Source organism: Musa acuminata, chromosome BXJ2-1 (assembly GCF_036884655.1).
Source record: "Musa acuminata AAA Group cultivar baxijiao chromosome BXJ2-1, Cavendish_Baxijiao_AAA, whole genome shotgun sequence".
Classification (NCBI taxonomy): domain Eukaryota; kingdom Viridiplantae; phylum Streptophyta; class Magnoliopsida; order Zingiberales; family Musaceae; genus Musa; species Musa acuminata.
In genome coordinates, this window is record NC_088338.1 from 3,861,340 (window position 1) to 3,887,008 (window position 25,669).

General features: G+C 35.0%; 1 protein-coding gene and 1 pseudogene across 1 annotated transcript; both read right to left on the reverse strand.

The window, feature by feature from the left end:
- Positions 1-339: 339 nt before the first annotated feature.
- On the reverse strand, positions 340-6,655 carry LOC135598492 (uncharacterized; annotated as a pseudogene).
- Positions 6,656-7,899: 1,244 nt separating this feature from the next.
- On the reverse strand, positions 7,900-24,767 carry LOC135598493 (cleavage and polyadenylation specificity factor subunit 2-like). Its single transcript, XM_065092343.1, has 18 exons — positions 24,483-24,767; positions 21,794-21,962; positions 19,243-19,339; positions 19,046-19,172; positions 18,835-18,950; positions 18,020-18,114; positions 17,788-17,939; positions 13,646-13,703; positions 13,469-13,576; positions 12,893-13,142; positions 12,021-12,205; positions 11,437-11,523; positions 10,290-10,388; positions 10,000-10,131; positions 9,760-9,804; positions 8,738-8,902; positions 8,422-8,496; positions 7,900-8,194 (listed from the first exon to the last, which is right to left on the reverse strand). Exons 1-18 carry the CDS (start codon positions 24,629-24,631, stop codon positions 8,096-8,098), a joined length of 2,208 nt encoding a protein of 735 aa, XP_064948415.1. The 5' UTR covers positions 24,632-24,767; the 3' UTR covers positions 7,900-8,095.
- Between the last annotated feature and the right edge of the window lie 902 nt (positions 24,768-25,669).

The following is a 25,669-nucleotide window of genomic DNA, read 5'->3' on the forward strand; positions in this document are numbered from 1 at the left end:
GAACCTTATCGTCGTCGAAGGCAACTAAGCAACTGCATCGACATCAACACCATCGTTCGCCACCAAATGTTAAAATTATCTTTTTACCTTTTATTTTTATGTTTCTATTAGTAAAAGAATCTAAATGTTTCATTTTCATGACTAAGGATGTCAATGTAACTTTTTAAAACGTAGGAACATAAACGCCAAAAGTAACTAACCAGTAATTAGCCTTGCTCGAATTTATGCATGTTTTCAATGAGAACAAAAATGTCTAGCATATTGTTCATAGTAAATTAAAATTAAAAAAAACATATAACCATCTTCATAAACTTATAAAAAGATAACAATGCACCTAGAGATGTTATCAAACTAAGATACATATACATGACAAAATTTCTAATTAAATCCAATGATGGCAAACAATTTTGGAAAATTAATTACATAAAGCTAAAATCAATGTTAAAATTTGTTTTTATGGTTTATAGAAAAAATTATATATAAGTCAACATGTGGCGTGGACCTTCCTCAAGGCCGAACCTGCGCCGCAACGGAGACCACAAAAGCAACAGCCTGCATAATATAATTTGCTTAAGATTAGCCCTCATAAATAGCAATGTCTGACGAGTTCGTTTCGAGCAACCCAGCAGCCAATTTTACGTAATTCCCATTCAGCAGTACCCGGTGGCTTTGATGTAATATCCTGACAGACCCGATTTACACCACGCACGCTGTCGCAGATCTTGCGAACCACATCAATAAGGAACTTGTGGTCAAAATAGTACCAGAAGAGATTTATGTGAAGGGAAAATATCAGAAAACACAGTAGAGAATTCATGACAAGTGATTGGATATACAATGAGACTTGAATACAACTTTGATATATTTGCTGAAACATGCTAGCAAGAAAATAAAAGAGGGTAAGGTTAAGATATCCTTCCCGGACTTTCTCAGCATCTTCAAAATGTATATTTTTAGCGATCGAGAATCTTGTCGTTTTGACCATGAAAGTACATCAATCTCTTACGAGATGAATCAGAAATAGTGCTACAAACATTCCCAACAATGCGTCGGCACTATGCATGTAAAATCACAACACATCTTGTGTGTGTGTGTGTAAATATACAACTAAACTACTGCCACATATAATTTTCTGCAGGTTTTATGATTGAGGAAGATCAAGGCCTTTTAATTGGAAACACAGTTAGCAACAGCACACGCTTTGGACTAGGTCATTGTCAGGCCAAGAACCCTTCAGTGTTCATAGTGATCTTCCAATCTTGATACATCAATATTTGTTGATGCTACTAAAGTCTCAAGCATGTCAGTGTTATGAATGCATTTTATATGTTTTCAGGTTTGCAGATGAATGTTTACTTAATATCCTATTATGATACACGTGTTTTCAAGAGGGCGACTCTGATTATTCCTTTGCAATGTAGATGCTCAGGTTTCAAGCATGCCAGTGTAATCAATGTGTTTTATATGTTTTCAGGAGGGCGAGCCTCCTTGATCATTCCATTGCAATGTAGATGATCAGATCTCAAGCCATGAAAACCTCTCTAGTTGCAAGGCTGCCTATCTGTACGATCCTTGGATGCTAATGTTAGCAGCATCTAGTGCACTAAATGGTCCTTTAAAAGAAAAAAAAAAGAATTCCTGACTTCATAACTATGTACAGTGCACGTTAACCATTAGAATGCCTCCTTAGAGACATCACGCATTGAAGTCATCCTTTTTTATGTCATCGGTTAGTTACAAAGACCATATCCAAGGAGAAATTCAATGAGTGATATTGCATGGTTAAATAACCAGCCATCTCTACCGGATGCCGTTAAGTGCATGATAAGGAGAACTGGAAAACCTATCACAAACAAGTATCGGGTTGCTAATGTAAATATCAACAGAAGAAATTGTTAAAATAGCTACCGTTCACCGATTGAAAGCAACATGTACAATTGCATAAGCTGCTCTACGAAAAGAAATGCATCAAATTGATTGAAGATATAGCTGAGTTAATGCCATAAAGAAAACTAATACTGAATGAAAATTGAAAAAATATTGCTAGGTTCAGATAGGATGGTGAACCATGCATTTTTTGCATATAAAAGTTGAAGCCAGCAAAGAACTAATCATGTTCAGTTCCTAAAATTAAACACCAACTCAGGAATATCAAGATCTATCTCCATTGGTGCACTTGCAGATGGTTTCTGTACTGTGTTGGTCATATCCTCTACCTCAACATACACCTATGCCCCAGTGACATTCATAAGGAATAACTGGTGGCTTGTGAATAGCATCTCAATTAACTAATTGTATTCTAAATTTCAATCCCAAAGCTTCCTTTTCACAATCTATTCTTCACCATATCCTCTATTTTAGCATATAATTTATGTCAACGTTAATTGACATGAATTATGAATCATCATAAACAATAAACTATTGTAGAAACACCATGACTTCATCTAGTAATACATCATCACCATCAATTAGCTTAATAGCTGTGAAATCATGCATATAGTTGCTAGAATCACTAAATCTCTTTTAGAACTCCTCTAGAACTATGATCCAGGTTGCACATCCTCACTCACGATATCATATTAGACTGAGGCAAGGTTTGCAGTTTCGTTTACCGATATTGTATGGGTCAGGGCTTGGACCAGTACTGAACTGGTCTACCGAGTACGAAATTAAAAAAAAAACTAAAAAAATAAAACATGAACCACCTGATATAGAGCATGTACTGCCCTATACCAGGTGGTATCAGATGTGTATGTGGGATCATTCAATACAAGCCCAGTTCAAGCGTACCACCCGATTTACCTTAGTGTGTGTACCGATAACCTAGTGGACAAATAAATATGACCAACATACCGGGTTTGAGGTACATCATCGGGTTGTTAAAATTGTGCATCAGATTTCACCTTCAGTTATTCAGTTTTATATACATTATCAACTAAAGTAAATTGCATATCTTGTATCTACATCCAGATCATGAATTAGAATAATTCTAACCTGCCTTTCAGATATCTATAATGTGAAAATTGACCATGTACCTCCTGAATACAACACATGCAAAAAATCTCATGTTCATCACCAACCTATCCACATATTCATTTTCACGTGATTGCTAAATTTTTAACCCTTTAGGTTAAAGTTTTAAATGAAGTTCAAAAACTGTTGCATCAACAGTACTCAACAAAATTCACCCCAAGTCTCAGCCATATTACTTTCTATTACTCTTGAATACATCTGCAAGTGCTACCAGTCTCACTTTCTGTTTAATAAATCCAAAAACAAGGTTGTAAGAGGAAACTGACACTAACCAGTCTGCAGTCATTCCATCTTCACTAGTAATTGCTCTAAGAACAACCACATGAGAATGTGTTCTTTGGTCTCCCTGAACACCACTGATTGTACTGGTAGAAAAACAGCAAAAGCTTGCCAAATGGAATCATAGAGGCCAGCATCTTTGATCGACTGAATAAAAATCTCATCCACCTACAGAAAAGGTTTGAAGTGAAAACCATGTTGACAACAAATTGATGTTAGGGAATGAACTAAAAAAAGATAACAAGCAAACTGGTGGAGAATCTCGAAGGCATTTCCTTCTGTGACATCCCCCAGTACACGAATAGCAAGGCCAGATCCAGGGAATGGGTCTCTTTAGAAATGATTCAGGGACATTCAAAATACTCCCCAGTTTTTGTACCTTTAAATTGAGTGGCAGATTGGAATCAGCATTGGAGCATAATTGAGGCTGGATGACAAAAGGTAAGAACATTTTTATGTGTTTAATGACAAGTGCATCATGGACTTGGAACCTATACCTCATCTTTAAACAGGAATTTTAGTGGTTCAATAAGCTTTAGCTTCATATCCTTTGGAAGCCCCCCAACATTATGATGGCTCTTAATTGTGTGAGAGTGAGTCATTCCACTTCCAGGTGGTGGGCAGGACTCTATTACATCTGGATAGAGAGTTCCCTGGACCAAGAACACTGGTCTTCTTCCCAATTTTTGCTCTAACTCTTGAGCAAAATCATCAAAAATGCATATAAACTCTCAACCAATTATTTTCTTCTTCATCTCAGGGTCTTTAATGCCTTTGAGCTTACCAAGAAATTGCTCAGAAGCATCAATATAAGTGACAGGTAAATGTAGATTACTCTGAAAAGTTGACATGATTCGCTCTCTTTCCTTATACCTAGAGCAAGGAAAGTTCACTCTTGCTGTTTAGTTGGAGGAGATTAAAAAAATAGTATTTATTTTCTACTGTGCAGCGACACTAAGAAAACATGTAGCCTTAATAGGCCATTGTCAACAAAAACACAATGAAGCCTGTTTCCAATTACCTTGTGAACATGAGTGGCAGCGTCAGTGGAATCCACTCCTCCAGATAGTGCACAAATCACATGCTCATCAGGTCCTACCATGCCTTTGATGACCTTAATTTCTTCCTCAAGTACACCTTGCATCTTCCAATCTGCAGTGATCCCACAAACATCCAAAAGAAAATGCCACAGTGTCTCCATTCCTTGTGTCGAATGAGTCACCTACAAGCAGATTGAAAGAAACAAAGCAATGTAAGAGTGCTATTAGTATCCAACACCAAAGATCATGGACTGCATTGCTATCAGTCTGCTGGGCTGATGAAGTTCTATGTATAATTCCTCACTAATTGTGGAATGTACACCAAAGTCCAAACAACTAGAAAAGTCACGAGGAAGGCCAGACATTATAGGAATGAATTCTCTAAACAAATTAGCATATACCAACAGCAACATAATGCACCTTCAAGATGGATTTTTGTAGATCATCACCATTGGTGATTTTAACTCAGTAAAAACTGACATGCAATCAGGCAGAGTTTTTGAAATTGGATCATCTGATAACTGTTGAGAGAAATGAAATAAAAACAAAAAATTTGCTTTTACCAAGGACATAAATAATAAACATGATAGTCTTGTCAGCTCGATCCAAGTAGATATAGGGAGAAGCTTCTTTTACAAAGTCTTCACTCAAAATTATGTTAGAAGATAGTTTTCACTCAAAGTTACATTAGAAGATTAGTAGAAAAGTTACGTTAATCAGTTAAGAGAGGAGCAATTAAAAACTGAATCTACGTCAAAATCTTAGCTCTACAGAACAGGATAAGACGAATGTCTGGTTACATTGCCTTGCCTTTTTTTCTTTTTTGGTTCTGTCCTATCGCTCAATTGAAGTTAAATTGATGAGACAAAATACACCATATTTTGTGTAAAAGGTTAAAATCAAAATGATTCTGAACATGGAAACCTTACCAACAAGAACAAATTACATGACTGAATTAATGGAGCAAAACACAAGTCACAATCTATCAAAAACTCATGGTAGCAAGACTTATATGTTATGACACAATAAGAAACAATTAGAAAAATCATACAGAAGTCTATGATTCTTATGATGCCTCTGGTCAGGGAGAGGCCACAATACCTTACTAAATAGGATGCAAGTAAAATGAAGGGTCAAATTCAATTATATACCATATCATACTTAAAGCAGATAGAAGCCGCAATGAAAACAAATTATGCCTAATTAAACACAGTGTTACTTATGTACGAACCCAAAGATAATCAATTCATAGTTTTCCTTGTTCTCTGACATGACCTAAGTTCCAAAACAGGAGTATATGTTAATGTTCATAGCAATATTTCACAGCAGAAGCCACATTTTTTGGTCATAAGTATTTTCCAGTGCAGACCCATAGCCTGCTAGAATCATAATGCAAGTCCTCCTCATTAAACCGAAGCAGATCCAAATTACTTGACCTATGAACGGAATTTCTATGACAATCTATACAAAATAGCTACAGAGAGTAATAAACCAGAGAACGACGTCGAAAGATTACCTCTGGATGATACTGAAGACCATAAATCCTTCTAGAGTGATTCTCGATCGCCGCCACTGATCCCTGCAGGCTCCTCGCGACCACTGAGAAACCCTTCGGCAACTTCACTGCCTCATCGCCGTGGCTCATCCACACGGTCTGATGCCCACCGATGGCCTCCGACCCATAAAGTCCCCACTCGCCCTCGGCCACCGCTATCTCCATCTTACCATACTCCTGCCTCTACCCGACGGCGACCTTTCCCCCGAGCTTCTGGACGATCAACTGCATCCCGTAGCAGATGCCGAGCACGAACACGCCGTTCTCCTCAGCGTACTCGATGAATCCGTCGGGGAACGAGGGTGCTCCGGCGACGTGGACGGAGTGGGGGCCGCCGGAGAGGACGACGGCGCGAGGCCTCAGCTTGGCGATGGAGCCGGATTCGGCGGGTGATGAGGTGCGTGTACTGGGAGCCGTAGTCGAGGATGAGGACAAGGTTTCCCGCCCCGCCGGGGGTTCCACCGCAGGAGGCCTTCGATTTGACGATGCTTTCCATCTCTCCGGCGGGAAGGATTAGGGGTTGTGGTGGAGGACGGAGCTGATCGCCACGAAAGGAGCAACAGCAGGTTAGGGATTTTATAATCATTCTATTGGCGGGAACCACCGTGGATAGGGGCTGTAGATCCTTTTTGATCGAACAGATCACGACCGTTGATATGAAGGATCAAGAGAGGTACGTCCTCGGATCACGAACCTAACGGCCCCGACCGGTCTTTGGACTCGGCCATCATACAGACTTACCGCACAAGTCTCTCCTTTCCCGCATGGTAATTAACTTATCTTATATTATTATTTTTGGGTAATTTATTGGGAAAATTTTTCACTATTGGGGTCTTTTTCTTTCTAGAGGATGCCACTCATAATTGTTTTTACTTACCCCTATTTTATAATTTATTTATTTATTTGTTAAAGTGATCTCGTTTGACTTTGATCCGGTATAGACATGTATCCCCAAATTACCTCTAATGTCGGACCTCCTCCTTTGCCCTTCAACTCCATTGAAAATTATTTTTTTAATATTTTTTTATAAATAAACATATCTTAATTCATTTTCGAGTGCAATTCTATCAACTTCGACCCAACATCTCAAACTTTCGCTACTCTTCTAAGAAATCATTATAATATTATTAGTAATATTTTTTTTATCATCTTTGATGAATTTTATGATAATTAGTTATCAAAATTTAAATTTTATAAAATAATTATGAGATCAATAATACTTAATATATTTGAGTGTTATATAGTTAATAAACAATGTATAAAAAAATTTATATTGTCAAGATGTAGATCTATAGAGTTATTATAAAAAATAAATATTTTTATTTGTAAACAACTAGATAACGCTTTAAAATAATATGAACACGTACCTAAAAAGATTTTAGAAACTATAAATAAAAATTTAAATACTTTAAATTTAATTAAATAAATAACTTTTTATTAATATCAATAATGATAAAAAATTTATATAATCGACCAAAAAAAATTAGACTTATAATTTTATTATTATTGTTATTATATATTATATGAACGAAAAACAAGAGACATGAGAAAGAACCAATGAAAGCAAAAGATAGAGAAGAGGGATTAGGGATTTAACTTGAACCAATTCGTTGGTCCAAACATATTCAATGGACAAAACTGATATTTGTATAAAAAACAAAGAGAAGCTCCCAAATAAAAATAATTATAACTGACATTATAAGGTAAAAAAGATTATGAGAGACATAATTTGATAAATTATTCATTATTGTTGGTAATGTCGTTTAATGTGTTATGAAGGAAGACTTTTTTTTAACAATAAGAAATTTATTTTTATTTTCACTTAAAACCTTCCCTCACACCATGAAATTTCTCTATATATCCAGTGAAATGTTTTAATTAATGCAAAATTGTCATTGGTGATTTTGTAATAATATTGTTGATGATAATAAAGAAATTGTTGAAGAAAATGGTAAAAATAAAAACGACATGATGATGAAGAGATGATGACGATGACGATAATGATAATAATAATAATAATAATTGAGAAGATTTTCTACACACAAGATTACTCATTCCACATGTTATATTGAGATTAAACATGAATGATCACCAAAATTAGATCGATCATATGCTGCAGCGATTTCCTAAGAATTACAAGTAAAACTGTGAATACATTACTTGTGAAACATACTCAGTCGTGCCAAACTTACAGCAAGTAGAACTGGGAATAAAGATGCTTGCGTATCTTGTAGTACTCTTCTGTCAATGGGCCTTCTATGAGAATTTGCTGACCACCAGTCCCACCCTGCAAAACAAAACTCAAGTTGTCAAAAGAACAAAATTGAGGGCTTACACACAGCTCGGTTTTGACGTTAAGGCTTTTCTTTAACTAATTTCTTTAATAAGTTTACTCTCTTGCGCTGAATTCAAACTTGAAACATATAAATTGTGCGCTCACCACATGATGTCTAAATAGGTCACTAGATTTCGGAACCAAATCATCAAACGCATAAGATAAGATTTGTTGCTCACCTTCTGGCTGGCATCACTTATCTTGCGCAGAGTTACATGCTCGCCGCAGCGAAGGGCACCCCCAGTGAATTCTACCTGAAGCAAAATGTTTCGAGGTATAACAGTGAAAAATGGCTCAAGAAATGCTTTAAAAACTTCAGTTGGTTATGCGGATTCATGTTGTCAGGCACCCGAGGCTGAGTGGCATTTTCCATAATAGGTTTATCCCCAATTTATGAGGCTTTTACGATCGTAATATGGTGGCAGACTGGAAACTTTTCAAGATTCATCACATCAAATTTTCTTCTCAAAGTCACAGAAAAGGGCACGGGTATACCTGGACACCTTGGCTAGCAAGGAACTGCTTGAAATCTGCCAGTTTCAGGTCTCCTATGAGAACAGATTTGTGGGTTGGAGGAGCTGAAGAAAGTGGAAGGAGAGTGAGCATGTCATTGGTCTTTCCAACTTCAGCATCAACCCATGCAATCTCATAGTCACCCAGCTGTAAGCGTTAGCAATTTTCAGAGAATTTAATTGCATTAATCATTAAAGATAAGTGGACACTGAATGTTCACAAGTCGTCAAACTCGAGATTGATGAGGCAGCACAACTTTTAGATCTACCATAAAGCAGGCAGCGATATATTTGCATGATAATGAACTTGAACAGATACGCAAAAAAGGAATGCACCCATTTCATACAACCACAAAGCATATTTTACATTCATGTCCAGTGTACTATCCTTATATAAACAACGGCTTATCATCCCCAAAATAACGTAACAGAACCCACAAAGTTACTAACACTTGATCGTCCAGCTCTAGGATATCAAAGAGCAGGATAGTTGCCCCAGACTCATCAAGTTCTGTTTTCACTCAAAACTCGGCCCAAAGGAAATAAATATTTAACTAGAAAAACTCTTAATAAGTCACCCTCCATCTTCCTAAAAAGGAGATGAATTCACTTTTTAGATTCACTGTCGAGGAAGTTCAATGTTATCAGACAACTGCCAACAAATATTTTATTTTTCTCCCCAAGATGATGAACAGAAAGCACACAACTCTGCGACCTAGTTTTTAACCTGAACCATACCCTCTTTTAGTCAATGCAGTGAGCTCAAGCAACAACTGCTACTGTTCTAACAGGATCAGTTTAACTGCTATTAACTTTGCCCCCAAAAAATTAATAAGATTAATACAATTTCAATCAAATTTAAGTATTCAGTGCCTTTAGTTTCCTGAAAGCATCATTTACCACAAAGATTGAAACCATTGAGCATCAGGAAGACAAAAAAATATGCTTAACTAGTATTAAGGAAAGGTAAGGACAATGGCTCAGAATAGCATATGACATCCTCACCTTCTTAAGAAGAACATTACTCATTAGCCTCTCTGAAAGCTGCACCTGTTTTCATATGAAAAGCAAATAAAGCATTAGATTTGAGATTCTATATAAACTATAATCAGCTACAATTTGCACTACACCCCTCCCCCCCTCCCCCACCCCAAAAAAAATAAAAATAAAAAACAAAACAAAGAAATAAAATAAAAAATCCACACTACCCTGGAAAAGAAAAAAAAACTTATGCAGGATGTTTACCTTATAAGCACACAAATCAGAGGTAACATCAATTGTTTCTTCAATATGCGGAGCATAAACATGGGGGCAAACATGTTTTATGCAGTGTTGTTTCAAATGCTCAGTGGCTTCTGCTGATCCATGTACTAAAACCTAAAATAACAATTCATAAATCTTTTAGTCACTGAATTTTTCCAATGTACATAATGAGAACACAAAATAAATTGCAGCAGAAAATGATGACATCATGAAATGAAGATCTTAGATAATGATAGAAATAAAACTTGTTTCTCAAAGCTTTTGTGACATACAAGTTTCAAGGGAGCCACATGAGATATGATTGATTTAACAGAGCGTCCATCAGACCGACCTTCAAAATCCATATAAGTCAATCCACACTTAACTTGCACCTGAAATAACAAGAGAAAGTTTCAATATGTAATCTACATGAATGGAAGTCAGAATCATAAAAGGAGCAATCAACAAAATCATCTCTAGAAGAAGGCCTCAGTATGGGAAATCATTATATGACTTCATGAGTCAAATCATGAAACTTGAAGAAATCTTCAAACTTGGTTTATTGAGCCTATTTTAGGGTTTAAGAAAGCAGGAGTCCTCTAATTTATTGGCACTGATCCCCACTTTGTCAACTTCTTCACAATACCATGATCAACATGAAAAAGCAACATGTTGATAAAAACACAGAAGTTACAAGGCTAAAATTTGCAAAAGCCACCAAAAACAAAATTAGAAGAAATAGATTCAAAACCCTAACAAGAATAATATTTTGAAACAATAACAAATAGTAATGTCCCAACTATCTGTGATCAACTTCATGTTTAGATAAGCCTCTCTTGTTTTATCTTCTATAGGAGTTACTCCTATTGTTTGAATGAAAGCATTTCTTAGATAGAGATAGTCTGATGGTCTTATTTATTATCAAATAACTTCCGTACCAAATTAGTTAACCATTTTGAAAACACTCCATATATGGTCATCAAACTTCTTAAAAAGCACAATCATTCATAACTGAAGAAGTATACTCCAACAAAGGAAAAAAAAGAGAATGCCTATCTGGGTAATGATTATATATATAAGATATATAGTTATAGAAGCAAGATGTCCAAGGATCCAATTGTTCCATGAAGCTAAAATCAATTCCTCCAACACATCAAAGAGATGAACTTTATTCATTAAAAACAAACTAGGTTCAAGATCATGCCTCCTCAAAACTACAAGGAATATAGTTTGCGACAATGGAAAAAAAAGAAAACAAGTTCTGGATGCAACTTTGGGTAACTTACACGCATTCTTTCCCACAATATCAAGAAAAGCATCAGTCAGATGCTAAGGCCATCAAGACTTACTAGTTTTAACCACATAAATGCAGAACTATTAGTGAAATAGCATGTCCAGACACATAAATTAATAAATTAAATAACAGTAAGGAGGGTGTACCGTTATTTCATTTGAAATGACTTTAGAAGGAGCTGAATCAAGGAGTAGATGTGCTGAGCCTTCCTCGAGTTTACCATCGAGATCTCCCTACAGACAGCAAAGTAATCATTGTAACCAACAAACTAAAGCCACAAAATTAGGAGAGTCACTACTTCAACCAACTCATAACTGTTAACTAAGCCGATTAGATTCAACAAAAGAAAGTCATGATAACACTTTCTTATTAAAGAGTCTTTAGATGGTCAAATTCAAAAGAGTTAACTCGAGATATAAGGACATAAATCTAGAAGGAAATCAATGAGTAGAAAAACCTTGAAAAGTCAAAATCAGAAAAGAACCAGATATTTCTACTTAAATGAGCCAGTGGAACTTAGTTGTTATAAAGCAATCTTATAATAAGAAAGAATGCAACATCAAGTTCAAGAAAAAGAGATTAAAATTATAAAGCTAAACCAAGAATATTGAAGAAAATAAGAACATGAAAAATTTTATGCACTGAGCTGACACGATGATGCATATGATAATATTTTTCAGAATTGTCCAAATAACCCCCTATCCAACCTGCTTGATCTGTTGAAACTTACCTGCATTAATGTTTGATCCTGGTCTTCTTCCTTCATTATGTAGTCATCAGGATTGATAACCTCACCATAGTCATCCCATTCAGCTTTTGTCTCGAAGAATGGAAACATTGGGGCAACACTTGTAGCCGGAGGGATAAATCCATCAATGAAAATGTCCAGATGCCCACTGGAACGTGAACCAGAGGCTAAAAGGTTCATTGCAAAACAAACCACATGTTAGAGGATCCTAAGTCCTACATAAGAACGGAATAATAGTGGTATGAGCATAATGAAGACAACTGCATATGCACTATGACCATAGCAGATCATCATCGAATACTTCTCCCAAAATAACAAGATCTGAAATTAATATAGCTTGCTGCAGATCCAATAAAAACCTTGAAAATATGACAACCCATTGAATCTGGTGTCTAGTACCTACTGACAGAAGATTTAGGTAAGAGCCAAACCGGACTATGGGTACAGAGTACAGATTGTTTGATGACTTCAAAACAGCCACTTTACATTATTTAGAATCAACTTTTAACATGTTTGAAGTTTTTTACCAATCACTATCAGTGGCATTTCATGTAATTTATAGATCTAGTATATATATATATATAGGCAATGGAGACAAAAAGATACACTAGCTAATAATCTCTAGTACTTGCTGAGAATATAAAATTGCATAAGAATCTTCCTGCTGCACCATAGTTCAGATGCAAATGCAGTCACCTCCAATATCAAAACAGATATTTACCAAAGGTTAGAGTGCATGTAACAATGAACATCCATACAAATAAATAATATTGGCTAGACATAAGACAGATTACAGTACTTGACAAAAGGATAAAGGGGGATGAACAATAATTGCAGAATTAAGATAGCCATACCACTGGAAATATGTGATGAGCTAACATCAATCACCATTGGATCAGCTACATTAGCATCTGATCCATGAGATGCCCTTAGTTCCTCCTCTTTGCTGAGAGTAACTTTCAAGGCTTCTTCTTTTTTTATTCGATTTTGCTCTTCTTCATAAGCTTTTAACTCATCACCAACTAAAGGAACCCTCTTGCTCAAAGTAACCTTTACGGCTTTGGGAGGTGGATCAACTTGTAGCATGCGAGCAAGTGTGCCAAACTGAAATATAATAGGGAAAGCAAAGAATTACAAATACAACATATGCAAGTCAGCGATTTATAGAACTTGGAAGTCAGAGATTATGCAACATACAAAACCATATATGTGCATAATTAGAAATTCAACTGAAAAAACATGTGACAAAAATATGCATAAAGTAGCAAAACAAGCATCAAATTAGTAGAACAGTCAAGAATCATTCAACTCTTTGATATCACAATTACCTATCCTACTAACCCAGTATATTCAATCTTGCTGGAACTTTTTGTAAAACCAGCAATAAAGCACACAATAATCAACAGTCTGCAGTGGTCAAGACAATGTACCTGGCCTTTTTCAGTGAAAAGCACCAGGTTCTTTGCTTCAGTTGCCCATTCAACAAATATGTCATGTGAGAAACCTACCTCCAAACTGGCCATCGATGCTAGAACAACCTAGAAAAGGCACATTAACTTCCTCTCTGAATAGAAATCATCCACTGGACAATTAATAGAAAAACATACCTTTGGAACCTCAGCAATTTTCTCAAGCTCACTCTTATTGATTATAAGGTTGACATGCCTATAAGTAAAAGATATTAGAAACTATTAAAAAAGTATAACTGCTATAAGCTGAAATTTATTATTGCTCATTAGCTGAATTGACAAAATAAACAAATTAAAGATGATAGTCTGTCTCATCGATTCTATTTTAGTCTTATAATATAAACTAAAATCTTCTATAAATGAAGCTGTATATGTGTTGTATGTTTTAGTTTTTTTGTATGCCTTATTTGATGTGACAAAGAACAATGCACACCAAAACAATCTCTTTTTCAAGTCAATATCAATTAAGTGCTCAGACTGCCATCAGTATTGGGCAAACTGTCACAGACAAAGTTCTAAACAGGATATTTAATGTAATACTTATGTATGTCCGTGTCTTTTTGTTTGTTCATGCTTTGCACAGCATGTAGAGGAACGGTCGAAAGCTTCACAGCCTCATTTTAGTTGGGTTTGATGGTCTTCTTAGGCTTATAAATAAATGTTATGTCATGTGGACACTTGTGAGAGATAGGTTATGTCATGTGGACACTTGTGAGAGATATTCGGTCTGTAGTGGACCATTTTGACCCTTTGTTGTGCAACCGTTCAAAGCTTGTAAAGTCTGTTTGTAATTTGCATTATCTATGAAGTGTTTTCGGAAATGTTTGCTTGTGGATCCCGAGTGAAGCGCTTTCTCTAACCCGTTTTCTCTTTTGTAGGTCCTAAGGGACCATGGGAGGTTTCGGGGAGGCTGACCTTTGCGGACGGACACACAAGGGTGCCGCATGACTTAGGCAAAACTAGCTAAGTCCGTGACAAGACGGCCAAACAGTGGGTGACCTAGCAAAGCATATGTTCCCTGTCTCTGGAAAAGTCAAGTGTATTGCTAGATTAAAAACAAACCACAAGTCTTCCTTATACACATACATTTTCTGTCAACAATGAATATGTGAATGCGGTTGACAAAGGTGAGTTAAACGGGTTCATCAGTCGAAAAATATTGAATGGAAGTTTAAGAAGAAAGAGAACTATTAGGGATTTAATTAACTCTGTTTATATGCCCTGCCTTCAGTCCTATATTCATGTCCATCATCTTCTTGCATAAGGGATCAATAACAACTATCGTAAAAAAAGGTTCAAAATTTCCATCTACAAGTGATCCAATTAAATCCTAAATGGTAATGAAGTGAAGTGTTATGTACTGATGAATATAACCACAGCACTAATAACAAGGTCACTGGTCACTAGCATGATTGAAAACTCACCGAGGTCCAAAACTAATTCTCCTCTCAGATATACAGTTAAAAATGCAACCCTAAGAGTAAAAAATAACCACCAGATTGACATTGAAAATTTAGAATTTGGATACTAGCCATCCACAGGCTATGAGCATAATAAGGTTTTCAAGTTCAGGTAGCAAATCCAGGAACTTTAATGAGTCGGACCTCTCCAAATAATCCATGCACAATAATGACTTGACATCAGCATCAATTGTTAACTCAAAACTATATTTATGCTAAAGAGAATAATTTCTAGATAATAATGGTTAGGTTCATTGATCTAGAATTAGCTGAATATGGTTAGAGCTTAGAAGTATTAGACTCCTAATAATAATGCACAATATGTTTTGTTCAAAACAAAAGGATCTAGTATGAGACTCTTAAAGACTGTTGTCAACAAAAGATTCTCTCAAAATCATCTGCTACATGTCCTTATCTCAGTTCAATTTCTACAGTGTAAAAAAATTCCTTATTCCAATTATGAAGTAATTTGCCCATCCTTTTGTTTGTTATGTTTGTAAGAAAATAAGGCATGACAATCCAAAATAAATACCCAGTTCCTGGATCAACTTGTTAAAATCAATTGGGAACACATTATTCAAGAAACTGAAACATTTTGGGTGTTTCTACTTAACTTCCGGGTGGAGGCCACAAGAAAAGACAAGACTGTCTAAAAAAGCATCTAATGAGAAGTAGAAAGTTAATAGCAATGCTAAGTCCCCCTTTAGTACAACTATTCTCATCTCTTTTTTATACTCATATGTCATAATTAAGAAGCACTGATTCTGAAACAAAATATGTCTGATGGTTTTCTTTTTATTGCTTCTTAAACTGTAATAAATTTTAAATATTTCTTAAAACTCTTTTTTTTAATATTTAGAACATCAAAGGCAACCTCCTTTATCACCACAACCACCACCAACCTCACTAGCACATCAGCATATATTTCTAAAAACTGCAGCATCATGACCATCACCATCATCCTCGCTTCCATCTTGCATTACCACCACTATTATTGTTGCAGTCATACGTTCACCAAGAAATGTCATAAAGCTCCCTATCAATTTAACCACTCCAAAACATAATGGCAAAGAAATGTTAATAACCAGAACAATTTATGTCTAAACTATCACCGCTTTCAAATGTGATTAAAACATAGCATTATATTCCATCTTCTATATTTTATAAATGAATTTTCTATTCAGTTTGGAAGAACCTTTCATAAGGAGAAAAAAAAATATCTACCATGGAATATTGGAGATTGGTTTCTTTTCTATGGTGACATCTACATGGTAACCGACTTTATAAGAGAAAAGAATTACTCATTGCACTTATCAACTGAGGTTATATTGTTAACTTACCTCTCTAAATTTATAGTTTTCATGAGAAAGGGAATGTATTAAATAAAACATAAAAAACATCTAAAATCTCTAAATAATACTTCCTCCTCCCATTTATATATCATTAAACAATAGCACATATATTCGATCTGTTAAATTTTATGAAGGTTTTGTACTTTAAGCAAGTATTTGCAATCAGAAATAGGTTCCATCAGGAAACTTATTAGAAGCTATCTTTCGGATGCTTGGCTTGACTTATCTTCCAGATAAACAATCATATCTATTTATAAGAAATAGTTCTCAACTAATCACTTTCATTTTTGGTTATTTTCTGATCTTAATTCATTCAAACAGTAAGAAACAAGACCAATTAGCAAGCCCACGATGATGAATCTTTAATCAACTTGAATACTCAGGAATTAATCTTCAATTGGATGTTATTGCATCCATATTACAGAAAATTACAAGGCACAAATCATAGTTCACCATATCAGCCGATTCTAAAATAAATCACCTGATCCAGATTGGTATCGACCATGACCAATCTGATTTTGTCCAATTATTCAGCTTAATGCTAGAATTCAGATAAAATTGACTAATCTGAAAGGGAATATAGACATGATAGAGAGTGGAGATGCCATGAGATGAGGAAGAAATCATGAATCTAACAAGTGCTCTCTTCTAAAAGAACATTATTTTTTATTTGTCATTCATTATGTGATGCCACAATGTGCATGTAACTTATTACAATACTATATTTGCATGACATGTATAATATTTAATTCATAATACATATATCATAGTTATTTTCTAAAAGGTTATCTCCATTATTCTTCATCATTATCTTTTATATTTCTATAAATCTGGAGATCTTATAGAATATGAAGGCAAAAAATCATCTGTAACATGTTTTTCAATCACAAATTAATGTTTTTTTGCTAATGTTAATGATTTTTCATTTTTTTATCATCCCTATATTCTTGGCTGCTCCCAGCCCAACAAACTCAATTCAGCCAATCTCAACCACATCAGTCTTGGCCGATCTCGATCCTGAAACCTTGGCATAATTGATGTGTTAAACCTCTTATTTCACCTTCTCTATTTAATCATAAGCTTGTATCTTTTGGTCAGACAAATAGTGCCAAGTAGTATATTATTTATTAATTTTCTTACAGAGTCACAAACTCCTCTATTTTTCAAATATAGCAAACATGGTGTCACAATTCATATTTCTATAAAAGGAGAATGATAAAGTTTAGAACATCATAATGTACTTAGCCTTTACTCCTCTTATTGTTTGCTAAGTAGAAGATTGTAGCAGCATATTTAAAACATGGTATTAAAAAATCTCATGTACATTCATGCATGTGTTATCGTAGAAAATTTTACCACAGAGAACTGGACCAGAAGGATAACATGATTAAAGATGAATGTATTACATGCAGATCAATTTTCAACAACTAATGACAAATTTGGTTCCATGATCTAAAAGAAAGCTTACTTCAATAAGAAGGCATTATCACGAGTATGTTCGAATGATTTTGCAATAGAATCACTCATCCACTCAAGGAAACTCTTCACATAGTCAATTGTACTCGTGGCCACATTTGTCAGAAAGAAAATAGGAAAACTTAAATGCTGCTGTGCCCAATACTGCACTCACACAACATTGGATGTTAAAAAACCGTCAAACTAAAGCAGATAGACAATAGGAATTCGAAAGAGTGACTAACATGTTCCAATATCAAAATAAGTTCCAGTGCTCTTCCTGCGGTCTCAACTGGAAGCAGTACATTTCCATCTGCCCTCAGGGCCTTTAGTATTGCCTCTGAAGTAAAAAGAGAAATAGATTACCTTAGAAAAATATTTAAGTAGATCAAGGAATTATTATATAGGAAATGACAAAAGTGACAGGCCACGAGTTGCAAGAAAATTGTTTAACATGTACCATATTTAAAGTTCGATCAATAAGGGCCACATAAATACAATAATAGGGATTCACACCAAATCACCTAAAGTTGATTTTTTACCTCTAGAGTGTATTGCATGTCTGGGCTATCATGAATATAACATGTTCAAACATCATCAGACCAATCGTTCCAGAAATTGTTTAACATGTACAATATTTAAACTTCGATCAATAAGGGCCACATACATACAATAATAGTTATTCACACCAAATCACCTAAAGCTGGTATTTTACCTCTAGAATGTATTGCATATCTGGGCTATCATGAATACAACATGTTCAAACATCATCAGACCAGTCATTCCAGAAATTATGGACTGGTAGATACCACACCTCATAGTAGTGCATTTTCAAGACTATTTCACTAGTAAAAATTGAAAGCAACTTTAACGCGTGTTTAAAAGGAAGAATGTAGCAATTAACTCGAAAGAAATACAAAAATATGAAAAATGAATATGTCCCCATTTTTTGCTTTAATCACAAACTAGGTTTCAACTTTCAAGTACTACCACTTCAGATGGTGTATAGCGAACTATAAAAGAAGATAATTCTATCAGGTGGCATTGATGAGAAAGATACCAATGAACTCTTGATCCCTTTGACGTTTGTAGAGCTGATTGTTCAAAGCATTATAAGCATCTGTTATCAGAACAGCTGGCCGCACAAAAGACTCCAGAACAGTGCCGTTCAAGTGACTAACAAACTAAATCAGTTAGCTAATTTATACTCCAAAAACTGTTTTGCCTATATCTTTATTTCACACAAGAATCAAGAGAATGCACCATATTACCGCTCTTTCCGATGATTAAAGTCAACAGCATAGACCACATCCTCCCCATCCTTTGTTATCTTCCAGACTGTACCTCCCAGAAGATGTCCCGTCACATGGGGAGCAATAACAATACCCTCTCCTTTATCTATAACCAAACATATCAGTGACATCTCTTCCATTCATAAGGTTGAACATAAAACTGTTTTGATTAATACCAGAAAGATGACAACTCTGGGAGTATGTGAGCCTAGTAACATTTTGGAAGGCAGTATCAATGTCATCCAGCGTGAACAAGTCAAAATCCGAGATTTGCTGCAAATGAGTAAAAGGGAAACGTATAACTAATAGAATTAACAGCTGCAAACAAGACCAAAAGTGCTTAACATGTAGCAGGGAATACAATATTGAGATTCAAAAGATAAACATGTAAAAAAAAAAGAGATCAAGAAAGGAAAACTTTGGCATGTTAATATTGCACATCATGCAGGAAAGTCATATCAAACAAGCAATAGACCCCAAACATAAACAACATCAAATTTCTTTTCCTTTTTTCTGAATTAGCTTTGTTGTATGTATGTTGAAATCACATATCAGATAAACCTATGGAAAAATATGGCATAGACAAATTATCTATTAAGATTTATTTCTTCTTGCAGACAGGAGTAACAAGTGTCCACAAAAACTCATCAACCATATTTGTTTCCTTCATCAATTAGTGAAGGAAAACTGAAGTGATGCAGGAGCCATTTAGTTTATATGTTATTTGAATAAATTTTATTAGTTAGAGGTATTTTGCATATGTCATAAGTTGTCAGATGATAACATCTACTCAAGGTGAAGAAAAATGAAACAAATGCAGAAAAGAGTGGAAGAAATCAAATTCGTTATTGATTGAAAATTGCAAATCTTGATGGAAGATTTTAAAAATTCATCCCTACAAATATGGAAGTCTATCAATAAATAATATCATCAAACAAACGAAGGTTGTCCTTCAAATCAAGTCAAGAATATTATCTTCTTCGAAGGAAAGAACAAATCATATATTTGATTTGATGTCATTGTAATTTTTCTTATTTCTGTAATTTCCTTTTTATTCTTGTACTTGAGCCTATAAAAAGGGGATAGAACATTGTAATGCATGGATTACAGATGAATCAAAGAATCATGTTTTTTCCCACCTTATGTGTGAATGGTGCGAGCCCACAATTATGTTTCCGATGGTATAATTCCATCATCCGCGAGTCAAACGTGCGGAGGTGCTAGGCTTTCATCCTAGGGGTTCACTCCTTGTGCATGAGCAAGTTTGGTAGTTTTCCCTTTGTCTTCCTATTATTTTTCAATTACTCTCTTTTTGGTTCTTCTATTATCAAGAAAAAAATCTGTTACCACTCATCATACATCATGAAGCTAATGAATTTAACTATTATGAATGAGTCTTGTAAATAAAGGAATCTTACATCTCTGTCACTACAGGAGATTCTTAATATTAATTTTGAACTTGAGACAGTACCATTCAAAGGTTTTGCAAGCACTCCATCTGCATGCTCGGAAGTTTCTGAAAATGCAAGAATGCTATGTAGCATGTACAAAGAAGATACTGATTTTGACAGTGAATACAAGTGTGCCTCTATACTCTTGAGTATTGTACATTACCTCATGTATTATGCATCAGAAGTGCCTTACATCAAATTTCTTTGTTGGCATGCCTCCACACTTAGCATGTATACCAAAGGATCACATTGGCATGGTACATACTGGCAAGTGGTGACAGGCATAGCTGCAGCATTTGAGGATAGAGCATCAAGAAGAACCAAAAAAACAATAACAAAGGGTGATTTGCAATTAGGAAGAGGAAGATGGGATGGGTAGAAAAAGAAGTAAGAGAACAAGAAACAAAAGGAAAAGAAGTACAAAAATCAGCAACTGGACATTAAGACAAGGAGAAGAATAGAAAGGAAGAGAAAGAAATCATGTTAAAGTTGGAATTATAACCTCACTTTTTCCCTCAGACACTTGACCTTCACAAATGGCTCTGGCAAGTAATTTGTATGCCTTTATAGATAACATGAATATTTTTCATAGTCTAAGAAGGGATAAAGGAAAACTAATAAAACAAGCATCTTTCATCACATGAGCCATTAGTCAAAGTGCACAAGCCACAAAGATTGTAACTTTAGCATGCCTTTGTGAAGCTTCCAGGCCCCAAATGATACAGGATATGGTTTCACCTCTTTTCATGTTTTTACAACACTGCTTCAGGGAACTCTATGTTTCAGAATCTCGTAATGTAACAAATAGAGACATAAAATTGTACAATGATATTATTGTATAATGTCAATGCATAGACATGGAACTCAAGTCAAACTAATAGGCACCCATAGTTCTAACATGCTAAGTACTGAATCATATTACAACACTCTTTAACTTAGCATATTCAAAGACAAAATTATTATCTAAACTAATGAGTATTCATTCACTTATAAAGAGCATGCATAAGAAGCATGTTATTCAAACAGACAAACATGGAACTTTATTATACAGGCATCCTTTTCTAGTAGACATCACATTCGGAGATAATAAAAATAGATATAGGCATAGCCACCAAAAATGTTTTTCTTAGTGAAAAAACTGAGACATTTGATCTTTTTTTTCACAAAAAGGAGGAAACAACCCTCTTAACTACGATCTGCACATTTTAGGAAGCTATCGATGAGACATTATGAGATGTAGTGGATAATAAATCTCTGATCTGGAGAGAGCACTTACTCTTCGGGAAAGGTAGTGATCGTACATGGTCAAAAGACCAAGTCTATATACAGGCTCTGTTGAATAAACTGGAGAAGTTAACCCAAGATGCTTCATGGCATATGGCAAAGCACCTAGATGAAGAACATCCGGATGTGAAAGTAAGACAGCATCTACTTTTGTTGATACCCTGCATTCTCAGGCAACATTTTCTAGTGAGTAGAACCACAATCATCTTTAGGGTCTCAGGAAAATAGCAAACAACGTTCCAAAGATGGACAAAAAATAGTGTAGCTATTTTGTCATGTGCAAATGTACAAGAAACATTGTAAAAATAAAATTGCAAAAACTTTATGTTGTATGTTTTTCCAGATATCTTTATGTTGATTTACATTCCAACACATGTTTAGCTTTTTAATTCACAAGGCTGTTAACTCCTGAGCTTCAAGTACTATTCTCTTTTCTTCTCTCCAGGTCTCATAAGAAAACTAATCTCTGTGAAACTATTTGGTTTTTGAAGCAGTAACTTCTTATTCTGAAATCACCAAAGAGGTTGAGTTGGGCTAAAAATAATTAGAATAGTCAAATTACTTAATTTTCCACAAATGTCACACAGTTAATTGAAAGCAAGAATCCATCTTCCCAGGATCTAAGAACAAGAAACCTCTGGTTTATAAGAAATAAACGTCATACTTCTTTATTTTAGCCAGAAAACAAAAAAGAGATGGTAGCATGGCTGAAAATACTAAGTGGGAAGAATTTTAGTCTTATTCAAGCACTATATACACTGATAATTGAAATCAATGACAAATTTAAATTTTAGTAATTGCACAAAAAAAATGTATTTTTAATGATTTGGCTAAAATATTATATTGATACATTCTATCGATTCACTTTGTCATTTAACAATCACTTGCAGAAGTTTTAAACTACTAAATTGTAGAAGCTAACATGTCTTTGTTCTTTCTCATTGAATACAGATGATCATGCTCCAATACAGCTAAGAGACAATCCAGAATAGAACAATAAGCCAGCCTCTGCAACAAGCTACAGCACATTAATGAGGTTTTTGTTGATTTTCTTTGACAATTTCCAGACTATTACTACAAAAAGAAAACTTTCAGAATAAACACCATACAACTCAGTGTCCCAAAAAGAATTCTATCACATTTGCACAGGTTACACCTGCCACATACAAATTAGGAAATCTATGATCATGATGCATCAAAGTTATGGACATTGGGTTGAGTTAATTGAAATAATTGTTTAAGATGTTGGGTCTACCTCCTTTTGTTATGTTTGTTTCGACCTAGATCCTAGAGATCCCATTAATTGGCTCCTATCTTTGTGTTTGTTGAATTGGTAGACTCTGTTATAAATGAATAATAGGAGAACCTAATCTCACTAATAAGCTCATCTATATGTCAAGGTTCCTCTAGGATCGATTCCTGTAATGCACTACAGTTAAAGATTGTATGTTTCAAAAGAAAAGTCTATGAAGGGCAAACCCAATGCACGGCTCTGGCTAATGCGAGATCTAAAAAGGTCAATATGCATGGCCTTACCCTTATGAGTAGATAGGTTGTTTCCACAATTCAAATCCGTCTCACTCAGGTTGTAAAGAAACAACCTTACCATTACATCATTATAAAATCTTAGTTAGAATCAGCAAACCCCTTTATGTAATCTTTAGGGGTATTATAATGGTCAGCGAACCCCTCCGTCACATACACACCTACAAAGAACACAGACAGGCAAAAACATTCTTAGTCTCTTTCTCCTATACCCCTCTTACATATTTTGGTTGTCAATGTATTTGCAATACCACTAGTAGGATCCCTGGAATGAACTTATATTTATTCGTGTGACCTCCAATTGGACAGAAGGCTACAAAATCAGCATTTCAGCTGTTATTAGTTATGTTGCTATTTTATGGACCTAGAAACATCATGGTCCTACTCTTTCAACACAACAATGGGATGAGTAGCCATATATAAGTCTACCAGTGCCAAATCTGCTGCTATAAGTAGCACTAAGTCATCATACTTGTCATAAAGGCCTATATATACCTAGATATACTTCTCTTAAAATCTTGTAAAATACAAGTCTAAGAGAGTCACTAAACTTTCTATTCCTTTCAAGGTGTCACAAGATGTCCTCACATTTAAGTCTGGCCAACATTTAGAGCTCGGAAAAGCATAATGCCGAATTTGGTGTTTCTGAAGTTGAAATTAAGAACTGAAAGTTATCACAGAGGGAAGTACCTTTTGACTGTAGTAAATCCAAATATGTATCTTAAAAGACATGATACCACTGAAAGAACAAACATGTTTTAGTGTGAAAGACACCTTCTTGGAAAGATATATATGCCCTAAATTGGCGAAGGGATTATGAGTAATACAATGGACCCCTTAGCAACTATGTAGGCGAAGCCAGTTTCACATTCCTCTTGCTATTCTTCTCCTTGTTTTAGCTCAGATATTTCAGGCCCTTAAAGTCTTTCAACTTTCAGTTTTAGATGCATCTGAAGTGCATCAAAAAATCCCTAGAACGTAAAAGACCTCTCAGTCCCTTAATTAAACTGGGGATCCCGCAACGTTACTTTGAACATTTGATCACGAAGTTCTCCCGACCACAATACATGCTTAGAAATCCATCAGAAAGAATGCGGGAGAACCCTAGGAGGAGAAGTGACGACATTAAATCATACCTGGAGAGGGGTTGGAGGAGGTTTGGATCGAAGTGGTCGTTCCATCCGCAGTCCATTAGGAAGTTGAACCCATCGATGGAGAGCAAGTAGCACAACGGGTTCTCGCTGTAGACCCCGCAGAGAGGCGTCACCTGAACCGAAGTACCCATTGTCGTCGATGGATCTATCGATGGGGAGAAGTCGGCGAGGGATCGGTAAGGTCGGAGAGGTTTAGCCGAGGGGAGGGTTTTGTGGATGCCCTGCCCGAGCCAAGGGATTCGATGCACGGACCAGAGCACGGGTGTGAGTCCCGCACAGATAGTAGCATTCGTCTACTGCTCCACTAACGGTCCAATATAATACACCGCACGAGCATTGCACGAGCATTACACGTGATATATATATATATATATATATATATATATATATATATATATATATATATATATATATATATATATATATATATATATATATATATATATATATATATATATATATATAAGATGTTGTCTTATCTAAAAGAATTAAGTGAAACTACTTGTAGATTGAGCAAGTAATATGAACATAATATAAAGTTATATTGAACAATCAATTAAAATATGACAAGGGATCTGACTGACATGCCATTTTGTATTGGAAGATGATGAAGCATCAAATAAATATTTCATTTCAGTATGATATTGACAGAGAAATATCTCTCATTAAGTTGCCTAATATTTGGTAATGATGTGAACAAAACCAATACTATAAATAGTCTTTTAGGTATGTTCTTACTAATCATTTTTTAACAAGAATTTCTTACAAGACTTTTTCACTTCGATTAATAGAAATTTATTTTATTGTTAGAAGGATATTACTAGATGAACCCTCCATATCGTCTTTTATATAAATAAATTGAAAATAAGATATGAGATTTTATCGAGATATGAGATTTTTTTTTTGTCCTAAAATGGGATATTGGATGTAAAGAAATGAGATATGTAAGGAAATATAGAGAGTGATAATGATACGTTCGTTTGTGGTAGGATAAGAAAACATACTAAACAAATGATTCATCTAAAATATTCCTCTTATATATAATGTATCAATTCAAAATATAAATATCAAAACATCGAACGTGCTTAAAACGTCTCTCTCATTTATGATCATCCCTAATATAAAAAATATATTTAAAAGTACATGATAGTTCAAATAATTTTTTTGTA

Coding starts and splice junctions, on each gene's coding strand:
- LOC135598493 (XM_065092343.1), bottom strand. CDS start 24,631: ATGGGTACTTCGGTTCAGGTGACGCCTCTCTGCGGGGTCTACAGCGAG. Junction 19,173..19,242: donor CCAGAGTTGTCATCTTTCTG/GTATTAATCAAA, acceptor GTTTGGTTATAG/ATAAAGGAGAGGGTATTGTT. Junction 10,389..11,436: donor TCATTTCAAATGAAATAACG/GTACACCCTCCT, acceptor TTGTTATTTCAG/GTGCAAGTTAAGTGTGGATT.